The 18,052-nt window shown below is 39.4% G+C and overlaps 2 protein-coding genes across 2 annotated transcripts; one reads left to right on the top strand and one right to left on the bottom strand.

Moving 5' to 3' along the window:
* Window positions 1–293: 293 nt before the first annotated feature.
* si:dkeyp-69c1.9 (uncharacterized) lies at window positions 294–2,537 on the bottom strand. Its single transcript, XM_068600165.1, has 5 exons — window positions 2,451–2,537; window positions 2,120–2,289; window positions 1,558–1,653; window positions 494–755; window positions 294–408 (listed from the first exon to the last, which is right to left on the bottom strand). The coding sequence occupies exons 2-5, from the start codon at window positions 2,214–2,216 to the stop codon at window positions 294–296; spliced, it is 570 nt and encodes a 189-aa protein (XP_068456266.1). The 5' UTR covers window positions 2,217–2,289; window positions 2,451–2,537.
* Window positions 2,538–3,632: 1,095 nt separating this feature from the next.
* Window positions 3,633–17,697, top strand: arhgap42a (Rho GTPase activating protein 42a). Its single transcript, XM_068601171.1, has 24 exons — window positions 3,633–4,152; window positions 6,066–6,161; window positions 6,248–6,309; window positions 9,686–9,757; window positions 10,848–10,949; window positions 11,036–11,146; window positions 11,697–11,801; window positions 12,102–12,231; window positions 12,359–12,459; window positions 12,744–12,853; window positions 12,960–13,038; window positions 13,134–13,173; window positions 13,299–13,361; window positions 13,473–13,547; window positions 13,669–13,753; window positions 13,827–13,885; window positions 14,065–14,170; window positions 14,253–14,412; window positions 14,493–14,643; window positions 15,047–15,748; window positions 15,846–16,008; window positions 16,313–16,384; window positions 16,543–16,622; window positions 17,062–17,697. The coding sequence occupies exons 1-24, from the start codon at window positions 3,999–4,001 to the stop codon at window positions 17,148–17,150; spliced, it is 2,967 nt and encodes a 988-aa protein (XP_068457272.1). The 5' UTR covers window positions 3,633–3,998; the 3' UTR covers window positions 17,151–17,697.
* The last annotated feature ends 355 nt before the right edge of the window (window positions 17,698–18,052 follow it).

The raw sequence follows: 18,052 nt of genomic DNA, 5'->3' as shown, positions 1-18,052 counted from the left end.
GAAAAGAACTGAGTCATTCGTAACACTGATATACTGAGTAAACCAAAGCAACTACAGATTCTGTCCGCACTTGAGAGCATATTGAATAAAGTATATATTTCTAGACAGACACATAATACTGGATGTGGTTACGGTAAGGCGAACTCAACACCATTAACACAAATCTTTCATTTCAATTCCTCTCCAATTATTTCTGAATTGAAGAGTAACCTTAAAAGGGAGTTTTTTTGTTGTGTTTTTTAAAAGGTACAACTGTGGAATTGATGCAGAGACACATAGAACACATTAGACATTTATTTATTATTGTTTGATTGTCTGGACGAGGCTGCCCTCAGCCTCGCAGCACAACTGGGATTCATGATGGGCCAACCAGGGAACGTCTCTCTTTGCACTGTGCTAAAGTCGATCCTGTGAACCAAAACATGCAGACACTGATGAGCTGCTCTCTATATTCACATGTAATAGACTGTGATAGTGACTAAGTCCCTCTCACCGGAAGGCAGGGTTGATGCCGATGTTGTCTGGCTGCGGGAGGGCAGGTGTTCGCCTCCTGCGGCAGGAGGACGGAGGAGGAAAATCCTTCTGATACTGAGACTGCATGTCTGCCGTATCTTGTTCATTTGCCTGACACTGGTCGCCTTCTTGCTCGTCCTCCCGTGGTTCACATGTCCTGCTGCAGTTTCCTCTTCCTGTTTGTCTTGAGGATGTGGGATGAGACCGATGGAATTCTTGCTGTGTCTTGAGGGGGATGTGGTCTTTTGAAGGGTAATCATAACATTGGTAAGGGTTTAGTTTCACAAACCGTAATGAGATATTCAATAAAACGGTTCTTTTTTCATTCTATAGACTTAACATCTGAAAAGAAATACAGCAAAATGCAATCTTTTTACCTTAAAAAAACTTTACCTTTTTGTCCTTAAACTCTCGCCTGGGATGTGGATAACTAACTAATTAATTACACATTCAGACAAACTATTTTTACTCACTATCTGCTGGCCTACGAATGTTAATTAATTCTGTAGAGAGTCTTCTTTCATTTCAATAAATGCTCTGTTTTTGTAATAGCATTCTAATTATGACCCTATCCTCTCACTTCTCAAAAGCTATTTTATACTTTACATTAACATCTAGACTGAAGGCTACACTCTCATTAATTGAAGCATCCTTTTCTAGCAATGTTTAGTAAAATTGTATTTAGGTCAGTAAAATCCTTTTTTTCTCACTTCTGCAAATACAATACTATATAATAAAGCCGTTTTACATAACACCTTTTATGGATGTCTTTTATATTTGTAGTATCATTAGTATTTCATTATAATTACATATGGCTGACTACACCTTTAAATAAACTCACTTTCTAATCTCTGGCCTCACAAACACACAGCCAAAACGTTTTCCAAAACACACATACATATCTCCATTAAACACATCACACTACCTGGCATGGCTATTTTCAGCACTGAAACACATTATGTCCACATATCCACAAGTCACTCAAGGCTTATCTTAAAACAGATAAAATTAGTTTACTCTCTACTTTGAGATAAGACAGCAGACCTTTGCCTTGGTCTTGTTGTGAGACACGTCTAAAGCAGAAAGCTTCTCGTGACGTGGTCTCCATCTTAGCGGGAGTGTCCGGGTAGAGGAGAAATCCTGGAGATATCAGGACATACAGAGAGGGTGAAAAGTGTACTTAAGAAATGCCTGTTTATAGAAAATAATCAGGCACTTTGAGGAGCTAAATTTAGCTATTGTTTTCAGTTTCCTCTCATTTTAACAAAATGCATTTGTAAAATTTACAGTTTTCAGAAAATTGCACTGAGATTGATGTAAAATAACATACATAGTTAGACATTTTTTATGTTTATAGTAGGAACCTAAATATTTACTCAGTGTTATATTTAGTCAAACCTTTTATTGTAGTTGTCTTTTATTTCTTGTCATTGAGGTCATCAGTTTTCAAATCCAATCAGTTTGCAAAACATTATGAGGTGCAATTATTCTGTCTTGAACCACAGTATATCAACATCAAAACACAATTATTTGGGTTCATTAAGTTGGCAATGAGTCATCTCCGATCATCAGTCTGGTGCTGAGAAGACAAGCAGTAAACCTTTACCTGCCACTGTCGGCGGTTCCCCCCTGTAGGGTCGACTACGCAGAAAGAACTCATGTTGGCGATGGGGGTTTTGTAGGTTGTCATTTTTGATAAACATTTTGTCTGTTGCCTCCTGGCTGTGCTCTTGTCACCACCAGCTGCTCTGGATGTTTTGGTGTCTACAACGAAAGCTGTACAAATGACCACAGGTATGGTGTATTCAGTAAAACATCTAATAGAAAGTAGGAACAATTCTCGCAAGCCTTAAAAATATAACATTTTAAATGTATTTCAAATAACAATACAACACCTTAAAACAGTATTTAAGAGTGTAAGTGCCGATGCTGCTTACCGTGTACAAGCTGTGATACAATTCTGCAGTGTTTCCCCAAAGACTGTCTACATTGCTCTGTACTGTGTGTATGTGCATTAGACAAAGAGACACTTAAAGCTTGTTTGCTGCAGTAGTCATGGTGTTAAATTCTTCTCCGATGAGTGACAGATACAGTAGTTACCAACTGAGACAATAAAGTAGCTTGGCCACCAACAGGGAGCGAAAACAATGGTCCAGTATGATGGTTTTGAAGTAGAGCTAACTGGACAACAATACCAGTCAGACACTTCTAACAAGTTAGAAGTACTAAGTCTTTACCCAGAAATGTTAACTCATCATTGATTCAGGTAATATGTACAGTATTGAACATAATGATATTATAGTATCACTCAACACCATGGTGTCAAAAAAAGAAAACATGTTGTCTATTCATTGGTTGCCCTGGAGCATTTGGCCAGCACTCAGCAATGCTCTGTGCCTCTCAGTGTTCAGCTGGCATGAATCCAAAATATAGTTCTTTCACAGAAGAGAGCCTGTTTTAGCCTGTAACTTTTAGGTCGGGAACTTTGTACTTGGCTGCACATAAATCCTTTTACCAAATATGCTTCAAGGTATCTGTGGTCCGAATGTTCCTGAAAACGGCAAAAAGTCAGTTTCACTCATAATAAAGTCTATAGACTAGTTTATGTTTGTTGTGGACTGAAGAAGTTTTTTTTTTTTTTAGCTTCATACACAACATTTCAAATGAGATTTAAAAAAAGTAAGATTCACATTATCTTTTAATTAAAATAATGTCAATCACATACAAAAAACTCGGCACAAGATTATAACACTTAAAAACAATCTACATTTGCATTTAATAGCTTTATGTTTTAATTTGTCAAGATTTTTAGGTGCTATTATCACTTCCGGGAATCATCCTAATACTACCCTAATATGATCCTTAATATATCATACTTACAGTTCTATAAATCGTCTCCTGGATATTCTATTATTATAGAAGAATATAACTATGTATTATTTGTATTTGTATTGGTAGTAGTATTGTTGTTGTATACAGATGCAGTCGATATTATGTTTAATTATACATAATATTTTCTTTATGATTATAATTTTGCAAATTTTGCACTGATTTCCGCACGCGCCACCAGGAGTCTCCCGTTCCCATAGTAACAAGCCTTCAGTCGAGCTAGCGGCTCAGCTAGCATACGAGCAGCAGAGTCCTCTCACTCCTCTGTGGCCTCCTTTCAGCGACTTGTGCCGCTTTCTATACTGAGGAAAGGCCACGAAGACGTCAACGCACAGTTATATTGCAGCGTGTGGCTTTAAAAAACGTGGGAGAAGCAGCGCAGGGCTCGTCTTAAAGCCGAGAGACGTTCAGTGTCCGGAAGTTATGAGGGAGAGAAAAGGAGGAAAGGCATGAAAAAGTAAAGAGAGCTTGAAGGAACTCCTGACTATTTTTCTCCAAGCCCATTGAATCGCCGGCGTCTTCTGTGAATCTTACCGAGAGTGCGGTTAATGAGTCTAATTTTGCGTTAAGTGATTTACTCGTTAATTAATTTATCGATGGGTCTGCCAACGCTGGAGTTCAGCGACTCCTTCCTGGACAGTCCGGAGTTCAGAGACCGACTGCAGTGCCATGAGATCGAGCTGGAGCGCACCAACAGGTTTATCAAAGACCTCATCAAAGATGGGAACATGCTCGTGTCGGCCTTGAGAAGTAAGTGCACGACGGTCGATGTCTTGTTTTTGGGCGTAAAAGTGTGTTGCAGTACGTTTGGTGTCGCACGTCCTGCTGCCCAACAAAGCGACCCGAGGCCAACTTCAGCAGCTGAACGCTCATAATGACTTGTGTTTGTGTGGTATGTAATTACGGTGTTATGTATGGGCTATTGTGTCGATACCGTCCTGCAAGAATAGCTGTTTTACTTATTGTACCTTTATATGTCCGACTTTATGTGTTCTAGCATGGGTTTATATGCTGTTTTGCAATAGGAAGGTACAATTTGTTTAAACCATAGAGATGAGTAAAATGAACTGTGAGCTTGAGCGTCATCATAGCTATTCATGATTGTATCATTTATGTCTTCTGCCAACATAAAAAGTACAAAAGGACATATTTAGAACGTTTCCTTTGAGTCAACACTTTTTCTCTGTTAGTCAGTTTTACAAGGAGGTATCTGTGCTGTCACTTAACTAATGGAGAGAGAAAAATAATAGGGCAAAGCAGTGTAAGGTCCCCCAAAACCTGCAATTTTAGTCTACACTTGACATCCTCAGATTAATTGTTTTGTCTGACTTATAGTTTGGGTTTCAAATGTTAACTGACATGGTAAGCTCCCTAAAGAGTTTGTTGTCGTACCTGACCTTGAGTCAATATCTTGAAAATGTTGCTCGAAATGTAACTGAAAACTTTTATTAGTTTGTTTAGTATCTTCTATCACATTTCTTTTGTTTTAATTGCCACTCAACAAACCAACATTTGGTTGACAGAAAATCAATTATACACGCACACTTGTATGCATGCTGAGAGTTTGTCATATTCATATATCAATGTTAACGAAGACTAACGCAGACACCTCCCATTTGTTGTTAGTTTCTTTTGATAACCTTCCAGTTTAAGCTCAAACACACCTACGCTTTGTAGCTGCAGGCGGTTTATTTGGCTCACCTGCTGGTTGAGGTCATTGGTGTGAACACTGCTGCTACCTCCCAGACTCACACACACCAAGCTGGTTGTGTTTGACTGTTCTGTGACTACTTTAGGTGGAAACCAAAGTAGTCAAAGAACAGTGTCGACACTGCATAGTTTACGTACAACTGTGTGCAGATTCACCACAATCACCAGAACATCACAAAATGATATTAACACAATACATTAATAATTTAAGTATTTTCACCCACTGATGGTAAATAAACTTTTCTGTCTTCCAACTAACAATCAAAGTTACAGCCCAGATTTCCTTCTGTGTTGACAATCATCAGAGATGTAAACAGACTTTTCTTGTGCCTTTGTATGACAATATGTAAACAACGCAATTTTGGTTTTCAGCATAGAATAAAAATGTTTACTGTGTTTTTGTCTTTCATGCATTGAGCTTGACCACAGTTCTTTTTCTCATCTACAGGCAGTAATTTGCTATAAACTGCTAGTAAAGGACATTTCAATGTTTTTATTATCAGTGTATAATGTAGTGGTATGATTCAAAACATGGCATGTTCTAAGTGTGTGACTGAGAGAATGCAGCCTTGTGGTGCCAAGTATTTGTGCACGTCAGAGAATAAAATGTTTTATTAAACTCTATCATGCGGTTTGGACACATAAACAGGGTTTGTTGCAGGGTGAAGCCATTTGTTTACAAGCAAACTTTGACTCCCCATGTCTTGGCAATGGATGATATGCAAGAGTCCTGTAGGAAACTACAATAATAGTTTACCACAGGTGGGAATGCTGCTTGTAGCCCGTAGGAGAATGGAGCATTGCATGGTGTGGGACCAATACTGGTAGTTTGCAAACTCATGCCAAGAGCATTCTTGTCCACCCTATGGAAATAGTGAAATTTATTAGTTATGGCAATAATAACATGTTTGTACCTGCTTTAAGTGACTGAATGAACTTTCTGCTTTTCGCAGGTCTTTCTCTCGCTGTTCAACGGTTCTCTCAATCTCTGCAGGAGTTTCAGTTTGAATGTATTGGAGATGCGGAAACTGATGATGAAATAAGTATAGGTAAGATAATTTAGAAAACAAGAGTTAGAGACTGCAAAATATATCAAAATATGATCCACAATTGAGGTGTTAAATGTATTTTGCAGCTCAGTCCTTAAAGGAGTTCTCTCAGCTCTTGAGCACCATGGAAGAGGAGAGAAAACGACTGGTAAGAAGATGAGTGTGTGTGTGTGTGTGTGTGTGTGTGTGTGTGTGTGTGTGTGTGTGTGTGTGTGTGTGTGTGTGTGTGTGTGTGTGTGTGTGTGTGTGCGTGTGTGTGTTAGTAAAAGAGAGATTAAATGCAGATTTATGTTGTAAATGTTTTCATAAATTAGTAAAGTAAGGAATGTTTAAAATTGAGGACATTCTGTTGTCCATGTGACCTTGAAAAGAAGCCATTTTAAATAAAGGATAAGTGGTATACAGTAATTAGGTCAACGACATCTGAGTTCCATTGTACTTTATACAATGTAAAGCTTTGTTCTCATTAAATAATGAGATTTCGAAGTGTAACCTTTTTTCTGTAGAAATGCTTGCGTCTATTTGAAAAACAGTCCACCAACAAACTTTTAATTAATATCTGCAAAATATTTTTTTCTTTGTCTTTGTACGTCATCCTTCTCTAAATAAATAACATCAATAAAATGGTTGTGATTCATATATGTTTTGTTTACGTATTTGTTCAGGAATAGAAACAACAGACTTCTGAAGGGCTTTAGAAAGAAATTATTCAGAAAAGTTTCTCCCCTTTTAAGGCATCTTGTGTAGGCAGCTTCTTGGGGTCTGAACTGTGCATTCTTTCTTATTGCCAGCACAGGACAATTCTTCTTGTTGCAAAAACAGTGTGATCGTTTAGGAGCCCATGAGAAAATGGCTCGACTTGATTTACTTGATTTCACATGATTTATTACCTTTGTAAACATTGTGAACTTGAGTTTATGATCCCAATCACACGTTTCAAGTCTTCTTTATTACAGCATGATGTTCATTTAGTAAATGATGTTCTCATTTAGCGTAAAATAGGCTTTAAAGCAGAGTATGCGTTAGGGCGTGGCTACCTTGTGATTGGCAGGTCACATACGCTTTTTCGTCTTACAACTTCAACCCTTTCACAGTGTTTTCAGTTCATGAAAGCTAATTATAACATTTTGGTTGCCTTATTCAGTTTTAGATTGTACTTAGCAGGTTATACAGTTATTGTCTGAATGACAGTGCTGAACTGAATACACCATTAGACCAAAAGCCCCTTCTAAATCAAATTTGTTATCACCAAAGTCGGTACAAATAGTTTCCCAGATTTCAGTTAGAAAGTTACAGACTTTGTTAATCATCTTCACTTGGTGCACCACGCTGACTTCCTCTGGCCTCAAGTCCAAATGTGTTTTTCACACAAGCCTGAGTGACACATTTGTTGTGGACTTTGTCCCCGCTGCAGTGTGCACTCTGTGGCGATTTTTGAGAAACATATTTGACTTACAGACCCTCCATCAACCAGGGGGCTTTGCGTAGGAGTGATTGGAGTCTGGCACAGGTCTGTGTTGAGGCAAACCTACCGCGCATGTGTAGTTTATGTGCATAGTATGTTACCTTATGCATAGCCCGGTGTCGGTCTGTGTGTGTGCGTGTGTGTGTGTGTGTATGTGTGTGTGTGTGTGTGTGGCTTTGTGGCTGTGTGCATGGTCTGGTTACAGAAGAACCATGTGGAACCTATTCTGCCAATTCCCCTGTGAGACTGTTAGCAGAGGCCTGACTGCCTGGGAAAGTCCATAAAAGGGTCCTCTGTGTGTGTGTTTGTGTGTTTGTCTGCTCTCTATTTTTCTTTGTGTGTGCGTGCGTGCGTGCATGTGCGTGTGTGTGTGTGTGTGTGTGTGTGTGTGTGTGTGTGTGTGTGTGTGTGTGTGTGTGTGTGTGTGTGTGCAATTTAATTGTATGCTGCAGATAGGTCTGAAACTCTACTAATACCATCATTATTGAGTAAAAGGGCAATTCCAGTGAATGGGTTCCTCTAAACAATACCTACCTGTTCAACCTGAAAGGACTATTATTCCTTTTAGTCTTTTAGTGTTCAGTTTCGTCCTACATATTGTAATTTGGTGAAGAAGGTGACCATACAAAGAAAGGAGACCTTTCTTCTTCAGGTTTTGGCTTGGTACTAAACTAAAGTGAAGTGAAAGTAAAGTAATGACGCAGTTCTGGGAAGCTATTTAGAATATACTGCTTAAATCCACCAGACAGAACAAAGCAAGATGTGACAGTGACTTTAGAGCCATGACTAAAGAGGGCTGAGACTTTGTACAAACACCAGAGCCCTGATAACCACTCTGGAGCCTTCCTTACTGCTTGACTCATGTCTCAACATCAACTACAAGTTTTTCATAAATACTGTCCGTAAGATATGTGGTTTCTGGTGAAATTTGAATGTCATCAGATGGAATTATATTAATATATTTATCGTTACCAGATAATGTGAAGTAATAGCTTGACTGATCCCCTGGATTTTCATTTAGCACCATTATCTTCCCTTTATGTTTGTAAGTAAATATTTGCTGAACGAAGGACATATCCATTAGCTTCAACTGTAATTTGTCTCGTGCTAATTGGCAAATATTAGCATGCTAACATCTTAAACTAATTGTTTTCTGCAAATTTCTTAGTTTATGAATTTTACCTTGTCCTTTTTACGATATAATCCCAATATTACTACATGATGCGTTGGCAGTATTGTCCTTCTTACATTCATGTAAATAAAGTATATTGAATCTGAACATTTTAATCTGGTTAACATGGTAAACATTATTTTTTCTTTGCATTAGCATGTTACCATTGTCATTGCTAGCATGTCAACGCTCAAAGTGTCTAAATGCAGCCAAAGCCATATCATGGCTTTCTGTGACTTGGATATAACTTTGAGCAAAGTCCATCAAAGGCGCAATGATCATAATGTTGGATAAGCCGCTCATAACACGCTCATAAACTGACTGTAACTGAGGTTTGTGCAGAGTGTTGCTATGATATCATTGGTGTGCACACACAGCGAGTAAATTAACAATGTGCGATATATCAATTGAGAGAAAAATAAATCCTGAGGGTGGCTGTTTCTGTTTGAACCCTTTTCTCTCGCACAAATTTTTACATACAAATAATTTGTAAAGTTTGTGATACATTGAAGGAGCATTATAAGACATTCATAGAATAAATATAGCGCCAAACAACTATTTTCTAAGATATAGTGGAGTTATGTCTACCTGAGCAGAGAGGAAATCGCTCTCTGTGTGTGTTGTCATCCGAGCTTCTCAATGCTTTGTTGACATAGCCGAGCCGGCTGCAAGTGGTTTTAGTGCACGTTCATACATGCAAGCGTGCCCCACTGACACCATATTAACATTGTATTTATGTCTTGATTTCAAATATTTCTAAATCTTCTAAATGCAGCGTAGCAAGAAATGCCCATGCCTTGTCTCTTTAACAAAGTTATCCCTTTATTAGAAGTTAGAATTTACTGTTATGACACACTGAGCTGACTGTTGTGTGTTTTCCTCACTTAGATCCAGAATGCCGATGACGTATTGATCTCACCGCTCGAGAGATTTCGTAAGGAGCAGATTGGAGCTGTTAAGGTACTTCTGCTGTTGTTAGAATCGAAGGCGACCTAAATTTATTGGATTAGTAACTGAACCAGTTAACTTTTGCTTTTACTCACAGGTGATATTTAAAACTTTCCACAGTATCTGCTAAGACTTTAAAAAGGCAAATATGTGAGGATAAGTTCATGAAGCAGGCTGTGTCCGTTAGTTATCTAACACTGAAGGTGATGATCAGACTCTTCATCCTGCTCTGGTTTGGTCCCAGTTAGTCTCCCAGTCAGTGGTCAGAGAATTCAATTTGTTCGGACAAATGCTGAAACACGGTCCAGTGTCAGTAACAAGGTCATGGGAACGGACACTGGGGGGGGAGGCAGGGAGCGAATCACAGACAGAAAGATAGTTGAACTCAGGGAGACAGTATAAACACAAAGTGAGTCTGGTGTCTGGTTTCAGCAGCTGTCTCAAGTCTTAGAATTTAGTTTTTTAATTTGTTTCTCTTTGCTCCCTTTCAGACCCAAGAAAAAAATATATGCATTAGACATGGTTTTAAAAAATAGAACTGGTCACAGCTCTGACTAACCCTGAAAGTGAAATCACAACTCCTTTCTCAGTGTTGATTGAAGTAAGTTTGCAGCCTGCAGTGTAGAATGTAGCGGAGGTGTGTGAGCAGCACAACCTAAAAACTGATGTTGTTCAACAGGAAAAGTGATTGAACATGTGGAGTTTGGAGCTACAGCTGTTCTTAAAATAGATGTGTCCAAAATATTTTGGCAGGATCTCTCTTCATTTAGATTATTAATGGTATCAACCTTACTCTGGCCTCACTGAGTTTGGTATTTTGAGCCACACAAGAGTAATGCTGATCTGACGGTCAGTGGGTCGGACAATGACCGTGGTCCGGATGGAAATATCTTTACAACAATTGGTACAGACATAAATAAATGAATTATAGCCCTTTTCATGATTGAGACGTAAAGGATAGGGGAAAGAGACATATAATCAAGTGTGAACCTCTGTATTATGTAAGAAAGTGAATTTAAGAACATTTATGACCAGATGTAAACACTCACAAGTTTGATTGTATTTATTGCTAATGTCTTCTCTCCATCCATATCTTCTTTAGGAGGGAAAGAAGCAGTTTGACAAGGAGACAGAAAGGTATTACTCTGTTCTAGAGAAACACCTCAGCGTGTCCTCCAAAAAGAAGGAATCACAGCTACATGAGGTAAATTGTTAGACTTCTAAAAACGTACAGGTATGTGTTTGGTAACAAAAAGTACTATATGGGTGTTGTTTTGATTTCTGTTGCAGGCGGATTCACAGATGAATAAGGACAGGCAGGTGTTTTACGATGCATCGCTGCAGTACGTCTTCAAGATCCAAGAAGTGCAGGAGAGAAAGAAGTTTGAATTTGTGGAGCCGGTGAGATCACTTACAAACATTATGATTATGCTTGTATGCAACTTTTGAATCATTTTAATTGTACTGCTGGACCTTCACAGCTCGGACCAGTGGAAGGTTAACACGAAACAAATGTTTCATCACAGGAAAATATGACTGTTTTTTCTATTTTTTGGTGCATTTAAACAATGAGGTCAACATGAAGTCATGATTGCAGCCCAAAAAGCCGGTATCAGTGATAGTGGGTGTGCATGCAGGCACGATGATGGAAACATAGCGAAGCCAGGTTCTGAAAAACACACATTACACACACTGTTTGGCCAGTGATGAATACATTTTAATGATAGATATCAGTAAAGCCCACTTCCTGTTGCTGTAGAAGCACTTCCTGCATAAAGATATCGTCTGCCTGACAAAGAGGGAAACTCTTTGTTGTGTGTGTGTTTTTTTTTCTCTTATAGCAATCTCGATTGATTGAGCAGATGACAGACACTCGTATTTTGTAATCCCCCTCCTTGTATTCTCCACTCCCAAGCCCCCAGCTAACATTTTTTCTCCCTCTGATCTTCAGTTACTAGCCTTCCTGCAGGGTTTGTTTACGTTCTACCATGAGGGTTATGAGCTGGCCAGTGAGTTTGAACCCTACAAGCAGCAGCTTCAGTTCAACCTGCAGAATGTAAGTGTGTATGTTTACTGCAAACCTGTCAACCAAGCATAGGGCTAGTGTCACTTGTTTGTTTGGGTCTGAGCTGCCATTTAGTTAGAGATGTGAAAGTCAGTTTTCAAGGCATTGGGTATTACCTCTCCCAAAGTGGAAACCTTACACCCCTGCACTCCTTTCATGTTGAAACTACCTAAACTGACCAGAAGCTTATTATGCTTTCTTGAATCCAGTTTGTTCTGACTCTTTCAAAGATTTTATGTTTCATATAAATATGTACGCAAACCAATGCAGTTTGTAATTTATGTTCATAAGGCTCGCAATAACTTTGAAAGTACCCGTGCTGAGGTGGAGAAGCTGATGAAAAGGATCCGGTCTGCAGAAGATGACTTCAAAGCTCCAAGTTGCTTTACCATGGAGGGATATCTGTACATACAGGAGAAACGTAAGCAACACAACACTAACTTATTGTCTTTTCTCAGTCTCTCTCTCTCTGACTTATATTGTGAAGAAAGACTTTAGTATGGTAAACACACACAATTGCACGTGTGTAAATGTGTTTTGTATTTTAGGTCCATTGGGCAGTGTGTGGACCAGATACTACTGTACTTATGAAAAAAGCTCCAAGATGTTCACCATGAGCAACACAGAGGGCAGACCAGCCAGCAGACAGGTGAGCTTGGAGCACAGATGAATAACTACTCGTAAATGCTGTAAAAAAAATAAATTACAAGCATTAAAACCCTGACTTACTTTTTTCATATTGTAACATAGTACATGAATTATGTTCAAGTACTTGAATGCACGAGCAATAAAGCTTTCAAAAGTCTTTACCAAAGTGTCCTTACTGTAGTGAGCGACACTGTTAGGATGCTACAATATCAAAAGCTTATTTGTGTGAGTCCTCACACGACCACATGTGAATTGCATGTTGCAAACCCATCGCTCTGTTCACAGAATGGCCTCGTGAATGGTTCACCTGAGATGTTCAAGCTGCGCTCTTGTGTCAGAAGGAAGACAGAATCAATTGACAAACGCTTCTGCTTTGACATCGAGGTGGTGGAGAGGTGAGCAGGGACAAATAACACAGAGACTATGAGTGATAAATACATTAAGATATGACTGGTGGTGGATTGTGAAAGAGATAAAAAAAAATTATCTCTTTCTCTACAGACATGGCGTCATCACCCTGCAAGCACTGTGTGAAGCAAACAGGCGGCTGTGGATGGAGGCAATGGATGGAAAAGAACCTGTATGAATAACTTCACCCTTAAATATGTTATACAAATGATACTGCCACAATGTCATACTAACACATACGTTAACATTTGTTCTGCCTTTGTTCAGATTTACACTTTGCCGTCTTTACTCAGTAAAAAGGAAGAAAGTAAGTAACCCAATTCATGTTGTTCTTGATTTACCTCAAAGGATGTTATTTATTAACATCTATTAGTATGTCTTGCAATGTATCAGATATTAAGATACAACTTCTTTTTTTTTTTTTTTTTACAGCATTTCTCAACAAGGCAGGCTTTGACTTTGTTAAGAAGTGTATTGAGCTGGTTGAAACAAGAGGTATTTCTTCTTTAAATGTTCACATGAGAAAAATAATTTCAATGACTATTTATTTTTTTGATGTTTGATTTATCAACTTTGGTAAAACATATTTGTGTCTTGTGTGTGTAGGCATCACCACCTTGGGACTGTACAGAATTGGCGGAGTCAACTCTAAAGTGCAGCGGTTAATGACGAGTGTGTTTGGTAAGGAACACAGCGCCTTCCGCTGCATGATGTTATTTTCCTGTATGGGAGAGATTTATTCAAGCACAACAAATAGCTTGTGTGATACACATCCATACATAATGTATTATATACTTTCTAGCATCCTCAGCTCCCACTGACATGCAGCTGGATGCAGATGCTTGGGACAACAAGACCATCACCAGCGGTCTCAAGAATTATTTCAGGTAACTTACAGCACAAAGGTTTTGAATAACACTTGTCGTGAATTATGAATTCATGATTCTTATGTGTGCACAGATGTCTGGCAGAACCAGTACTGACCTACAAACTGCACAAAGAATTCCTTAAGGCCGCAAGTAAGAGCCCTTACTGCCTCTTTTACAACAAGAAAAACACAGAGAGTGACAGACACAATCTGTTGTTGTTTACATAGGGTTTGTATACATTGTATATCATATAAACAGAAGAACATTGTATGTCACCTTCTTACCTCTAAATCATATCCCTCCCTCTGTGCTCTTTCCATGCTTCACAGAGTATGACAACCAGAAGTATAGAGTGAGAGCGATTCATGCTCTTGTTTACAAACTACCAGAAAAAAACAGAGCTATGTTGGACATCCTGACCAACCACCTTCTCAAGTACGTAACACATGCTGTTCTTTTATTTTCCAATGTCTTGAAATATCTTCATATTTCTATTTCTATGTGCGTGTGAGTGCAGGGTGTCCTCTCACAGCGACCAAAACCTGATGACCGTGTCCAACCTGGGAATGATCTTTGGCCCCACCTTGATGAGGTCGCAGGAAGAGACGGTGGCCGCCATGATGAACATCAAATTTCAAAATATTGTGGTAGAGATTATCATTGAAAACCACCACAAGGTACGCTAACAAATACACACATATACAGACCCTCAAACACACAGATTCACACACCTAACAGAAATGTACGTTCCTTTCAGATATTTGGTGACGCCCCAGATCTGTCGGTGCCGTTACCTCAGGCTCCATCCTCTCGGTCGACTCCTCGGAGGAGCAAGGCCATCTGTCTGTCGTCTGGAAAGAGGAAGGCCCGCCTCTACCCTCCGGCTCTCTGCCTGGCAGACAATGACAGTGAGTTTCTCTGCAGCTCACAGCTCCTTTATCCTCATGACAATTGCTCAACCACATTTATTTGACAGTTACAAATACAACCCACTTTAATTATTATGAGACAATCAGGCTTTTTGAATTGTGACCCCTTTACAAAAAAATGTCTATAAGTTGATCGTAGTTCCACGAAATAGTTAAAATTATTTGATTTTGTCTAAAAAGCAAATATTAGAGAATAATCAAAACATGACTACTAGTTTGATTCGAAGAATTCAGGTAATCATCTCACAACTGTCCCCTCAGATTGAACTGCTTGACTGTAACATACACAAACCAATGAATGGGCTCAAAAATAGCACCAGGACTGACCAATCATTGTCATTCAGTCGCTTATTATGTGACTTGTTTCCATTTCTCCCTCCAGGTGACACCTTCAGTAGCAGCCCCAGCACGACTCCAATGGGCAGCCAAGAGTCTCTGTCCTCACACTCCTCTGAGAAGAATGGATTGTCTCAGATCTCTCCGCCGTCCTCTCCTGCTGCCGAACCCGACTCGTCCTCCACAGCACCGGTGTCTCCTGATGCGGCTTCCTCCTGCTCGCCGTCCTTCAACTCCTCAAACGGGAAGGATGAGAAACACCCGACAGACAACACAGCCTCCCCTCACCCTACGCCTTCCTTGTCCCGTACTTCCTCCCAAATAACTCCGACCCAGCAGACTTCCTCTGTGTCGTCCTCCGTGTCCTCTTTACTCTCCACCGAGAGGAGTTTGTCCGTCAAAGGAAACTCGACTGCCTCCTTGTCATCTGTAAAAGAGTCAAGATGTCCTTCCGTAGCCTCCTCGTCCACTGTCTCCATCCAGCACTCTTCAGCTTCCTCTCTCAAGGATGGTGGACCTCTTCAGAGAGCTTCGTCTGTCTCCTCTTTGAAGAACTCTCATTCAGTCAATCAAAGAAATGCATCGAGCGCCTCCTCCACTGTCACGGAACCCAAAGTGACTACCTCTCCTTCTAAGCAGCACAGAAAAACCTACATGACTGCCTCCTCCTCCTCTTCCTCCTCCTCTTCATTATTCCCCTACCCGCTTTCAACATCTTCCTCTCTGACATCCCTGCACATTTCTGAGGGTGCGTACATCTCTATGTGATCAAGTGTGATGACAGTGTCAGTATCTGTCACTTCCCTGTTTATGTTGGGTTCTAATTTCTTGTGTCTCCATCGCAGATTACAAAAGCTGTCACGGATCGGTACGGAGTCTCATGTCTCTGGACCCACAAGAGGCAACGCGCAAATGTAAACCTTCACACATCCGCTGTGGCTCTGATCTGACCACGAAATACTCTGCAGGCGCTACATCCAGCAACGGTTACCAGAAACCTGGATCAGTGTGAGTGTCTGTAAAATAAATCTGTAGATCTCATTGGATGGTTTAACCCAGGAGGAAACAACTATTTCAACAAAGAGCGATACTGTAAGGAAAAGTCACATTTTAAACTATAAAAAGTCAAAACAATTTACAAAAAAGTTAAATTGACAATGTAAACAGAGATCAATCATTCCTGTGAATCACGCTGTGTTTGACTTAACTTCAAAGGGATGCTTTGTTTCTAAAACTATCAACTGTGATTTGTGATTTTTGAAATGATCCTGGGAATTGTTTGCAGAACTAATTTTGTGTTTGTGTGTTCCAGATTATCAATCAGATTCCCGCAACGTGAGAGTTCAGTATTCTCCTCCGCATTAGACGTGTGTTCTTCAGGAAGGTATGTTGATTTTGGACCTCGTTTGAGGATCAACCTTTTTCTTGTTTTAAAGCTATCACTTGTCAGTAGTAAGTTATTAAAGTCTGCACAAGCCAAGTAAAAAATATTGAGAAAGGAAATCCTCCTTAACTCACTTCCTAAATCTCTATTTCTCCTAGGGATGCAAAAGCTCTTTACTCCTGTGAGGCGGAGCACAGCCATGAGCTCAGTTTTCCACAAGGGGCGCAATTCTCAAATGGTAGGAAAAGAAATCAGGTTTCCTTTCCTGAGAAAACTTTGGCCTCATTTACACCTGGTATTATCATGTGATCTGAAACTGGATTTGTAATTTGTTTGAACATGTTATCCTGTAGTTCATTATGAAAGGACTTTTGTGTTTGGAAAGGTTTGTGGAATTGAATAATTCTTGGTTGTTCAACAGGATTTTATATTTAAGATCCAGCGGTGGGACAGTTGCAGTTTCCAGTTAATGTAGACTGTTCATTCAGGGAGTGTACAGATCATAGAGCAGCTGTATATACTAACACAACCAGCAGAAAACACAGTTAGCTCAAATCTAACATGGGCCAAGATGTTGTGTGTGGGTTGAGATTAAGGTGTTAGTGTGAGTTATTATATAAGAGCTAAATTGGTTCATTCACATATGAAGGTCTTTGTTTTGTTGTTTGTGTCTGCAGTGTACCCGTCTGTGGAACCAGGTTGGCTACAGGCGACGTACAACGGGAGAACAGGCCTCATACCTGAAAACTACATCACGTACATGTGACAGACCCGACGATGACATCAACACATCACTGAATAAGACAAGGATCTAACCTTTGACTTTAGGGATCTCCAGTGCATCCAGTAAAACTCTGTGCTGCTAGTCAGAGACATAATATATGCATCATGTAACTGTGACCATTATCACTGAACTACTGGGGCGAGATAGGAACGATGCATGTACTGTATGTTTTTCTTACTACTTCATGTGAACCATGTTAGGGTTTTTAACCAGTTTATAATACAGTCGATGGTGAAATCTTGCTGTCTGACTTTTCCTTCATTTATACACTTAATCAACATTATTATCTCCTCTTTTATATTTGTGTTCAATGCTATACATACATGAAATGTGTCTGTAAGGTACACGGAGACAGTATTTTTCCTATCAATCCTGATAATTGATGTTTCCTATCGTATTAATGTTATAGGCTGTGAGTCCAGAGAGGAAGTGTTCACACCTCTGTGCCTTAAACAGTATGAACTGATGGTCTAAGACTGAATCCTGCCTTAACGCCTTGCCTGTACTGTCTGTTTTTATGCTGTCTAAATAAAAGACAAATACTGTACTTAAAAAACTTCGATTCAGTTTGTGTTTGTCGTTATTTTGTATTGTATGTTTATCATTATTTTGTGTTTATCATATTATTTCCTACAAAAAAAAGATTGTTGAGTTAGGCCGCAGTATCCTTCCTTTCCTTCCTAACTATACCATAAAATGGACATATTTAAGTTATTTTTGCGAAAGAAAATGTATTCATATCACTTAATGTTTTGTGTCTGAATGTTATACATCCAAATAATAATGAAGGACGGTATTTGGTCAGTGAGGGAGGACCTATAATCTTCTCTATACTTTACGTGCATTATAAACATAAAACACATACTTGTACAATTCAGAAAATA

Source organism: Clinocottus analis, unplaced genomic scaffold, assembly GCF_023055335.1.
Source record: "Clinocottus analis isolate CAN_PGR_092001 unplaced genomic scaffold, fCliAna1.0.p SCAF_5, whole genome shotgun sequence".
Lineage (NCBI taxonomy): Eukaryota > Metazoa > Chordata > Actinopteri > Perciformes > Cottidae > Clinocottus > Clinocottus analis.
Note: the sequence above shows the minus strand (reverse complement) of the source record. Positions and strands in the feature narration are given on the sequence as shown.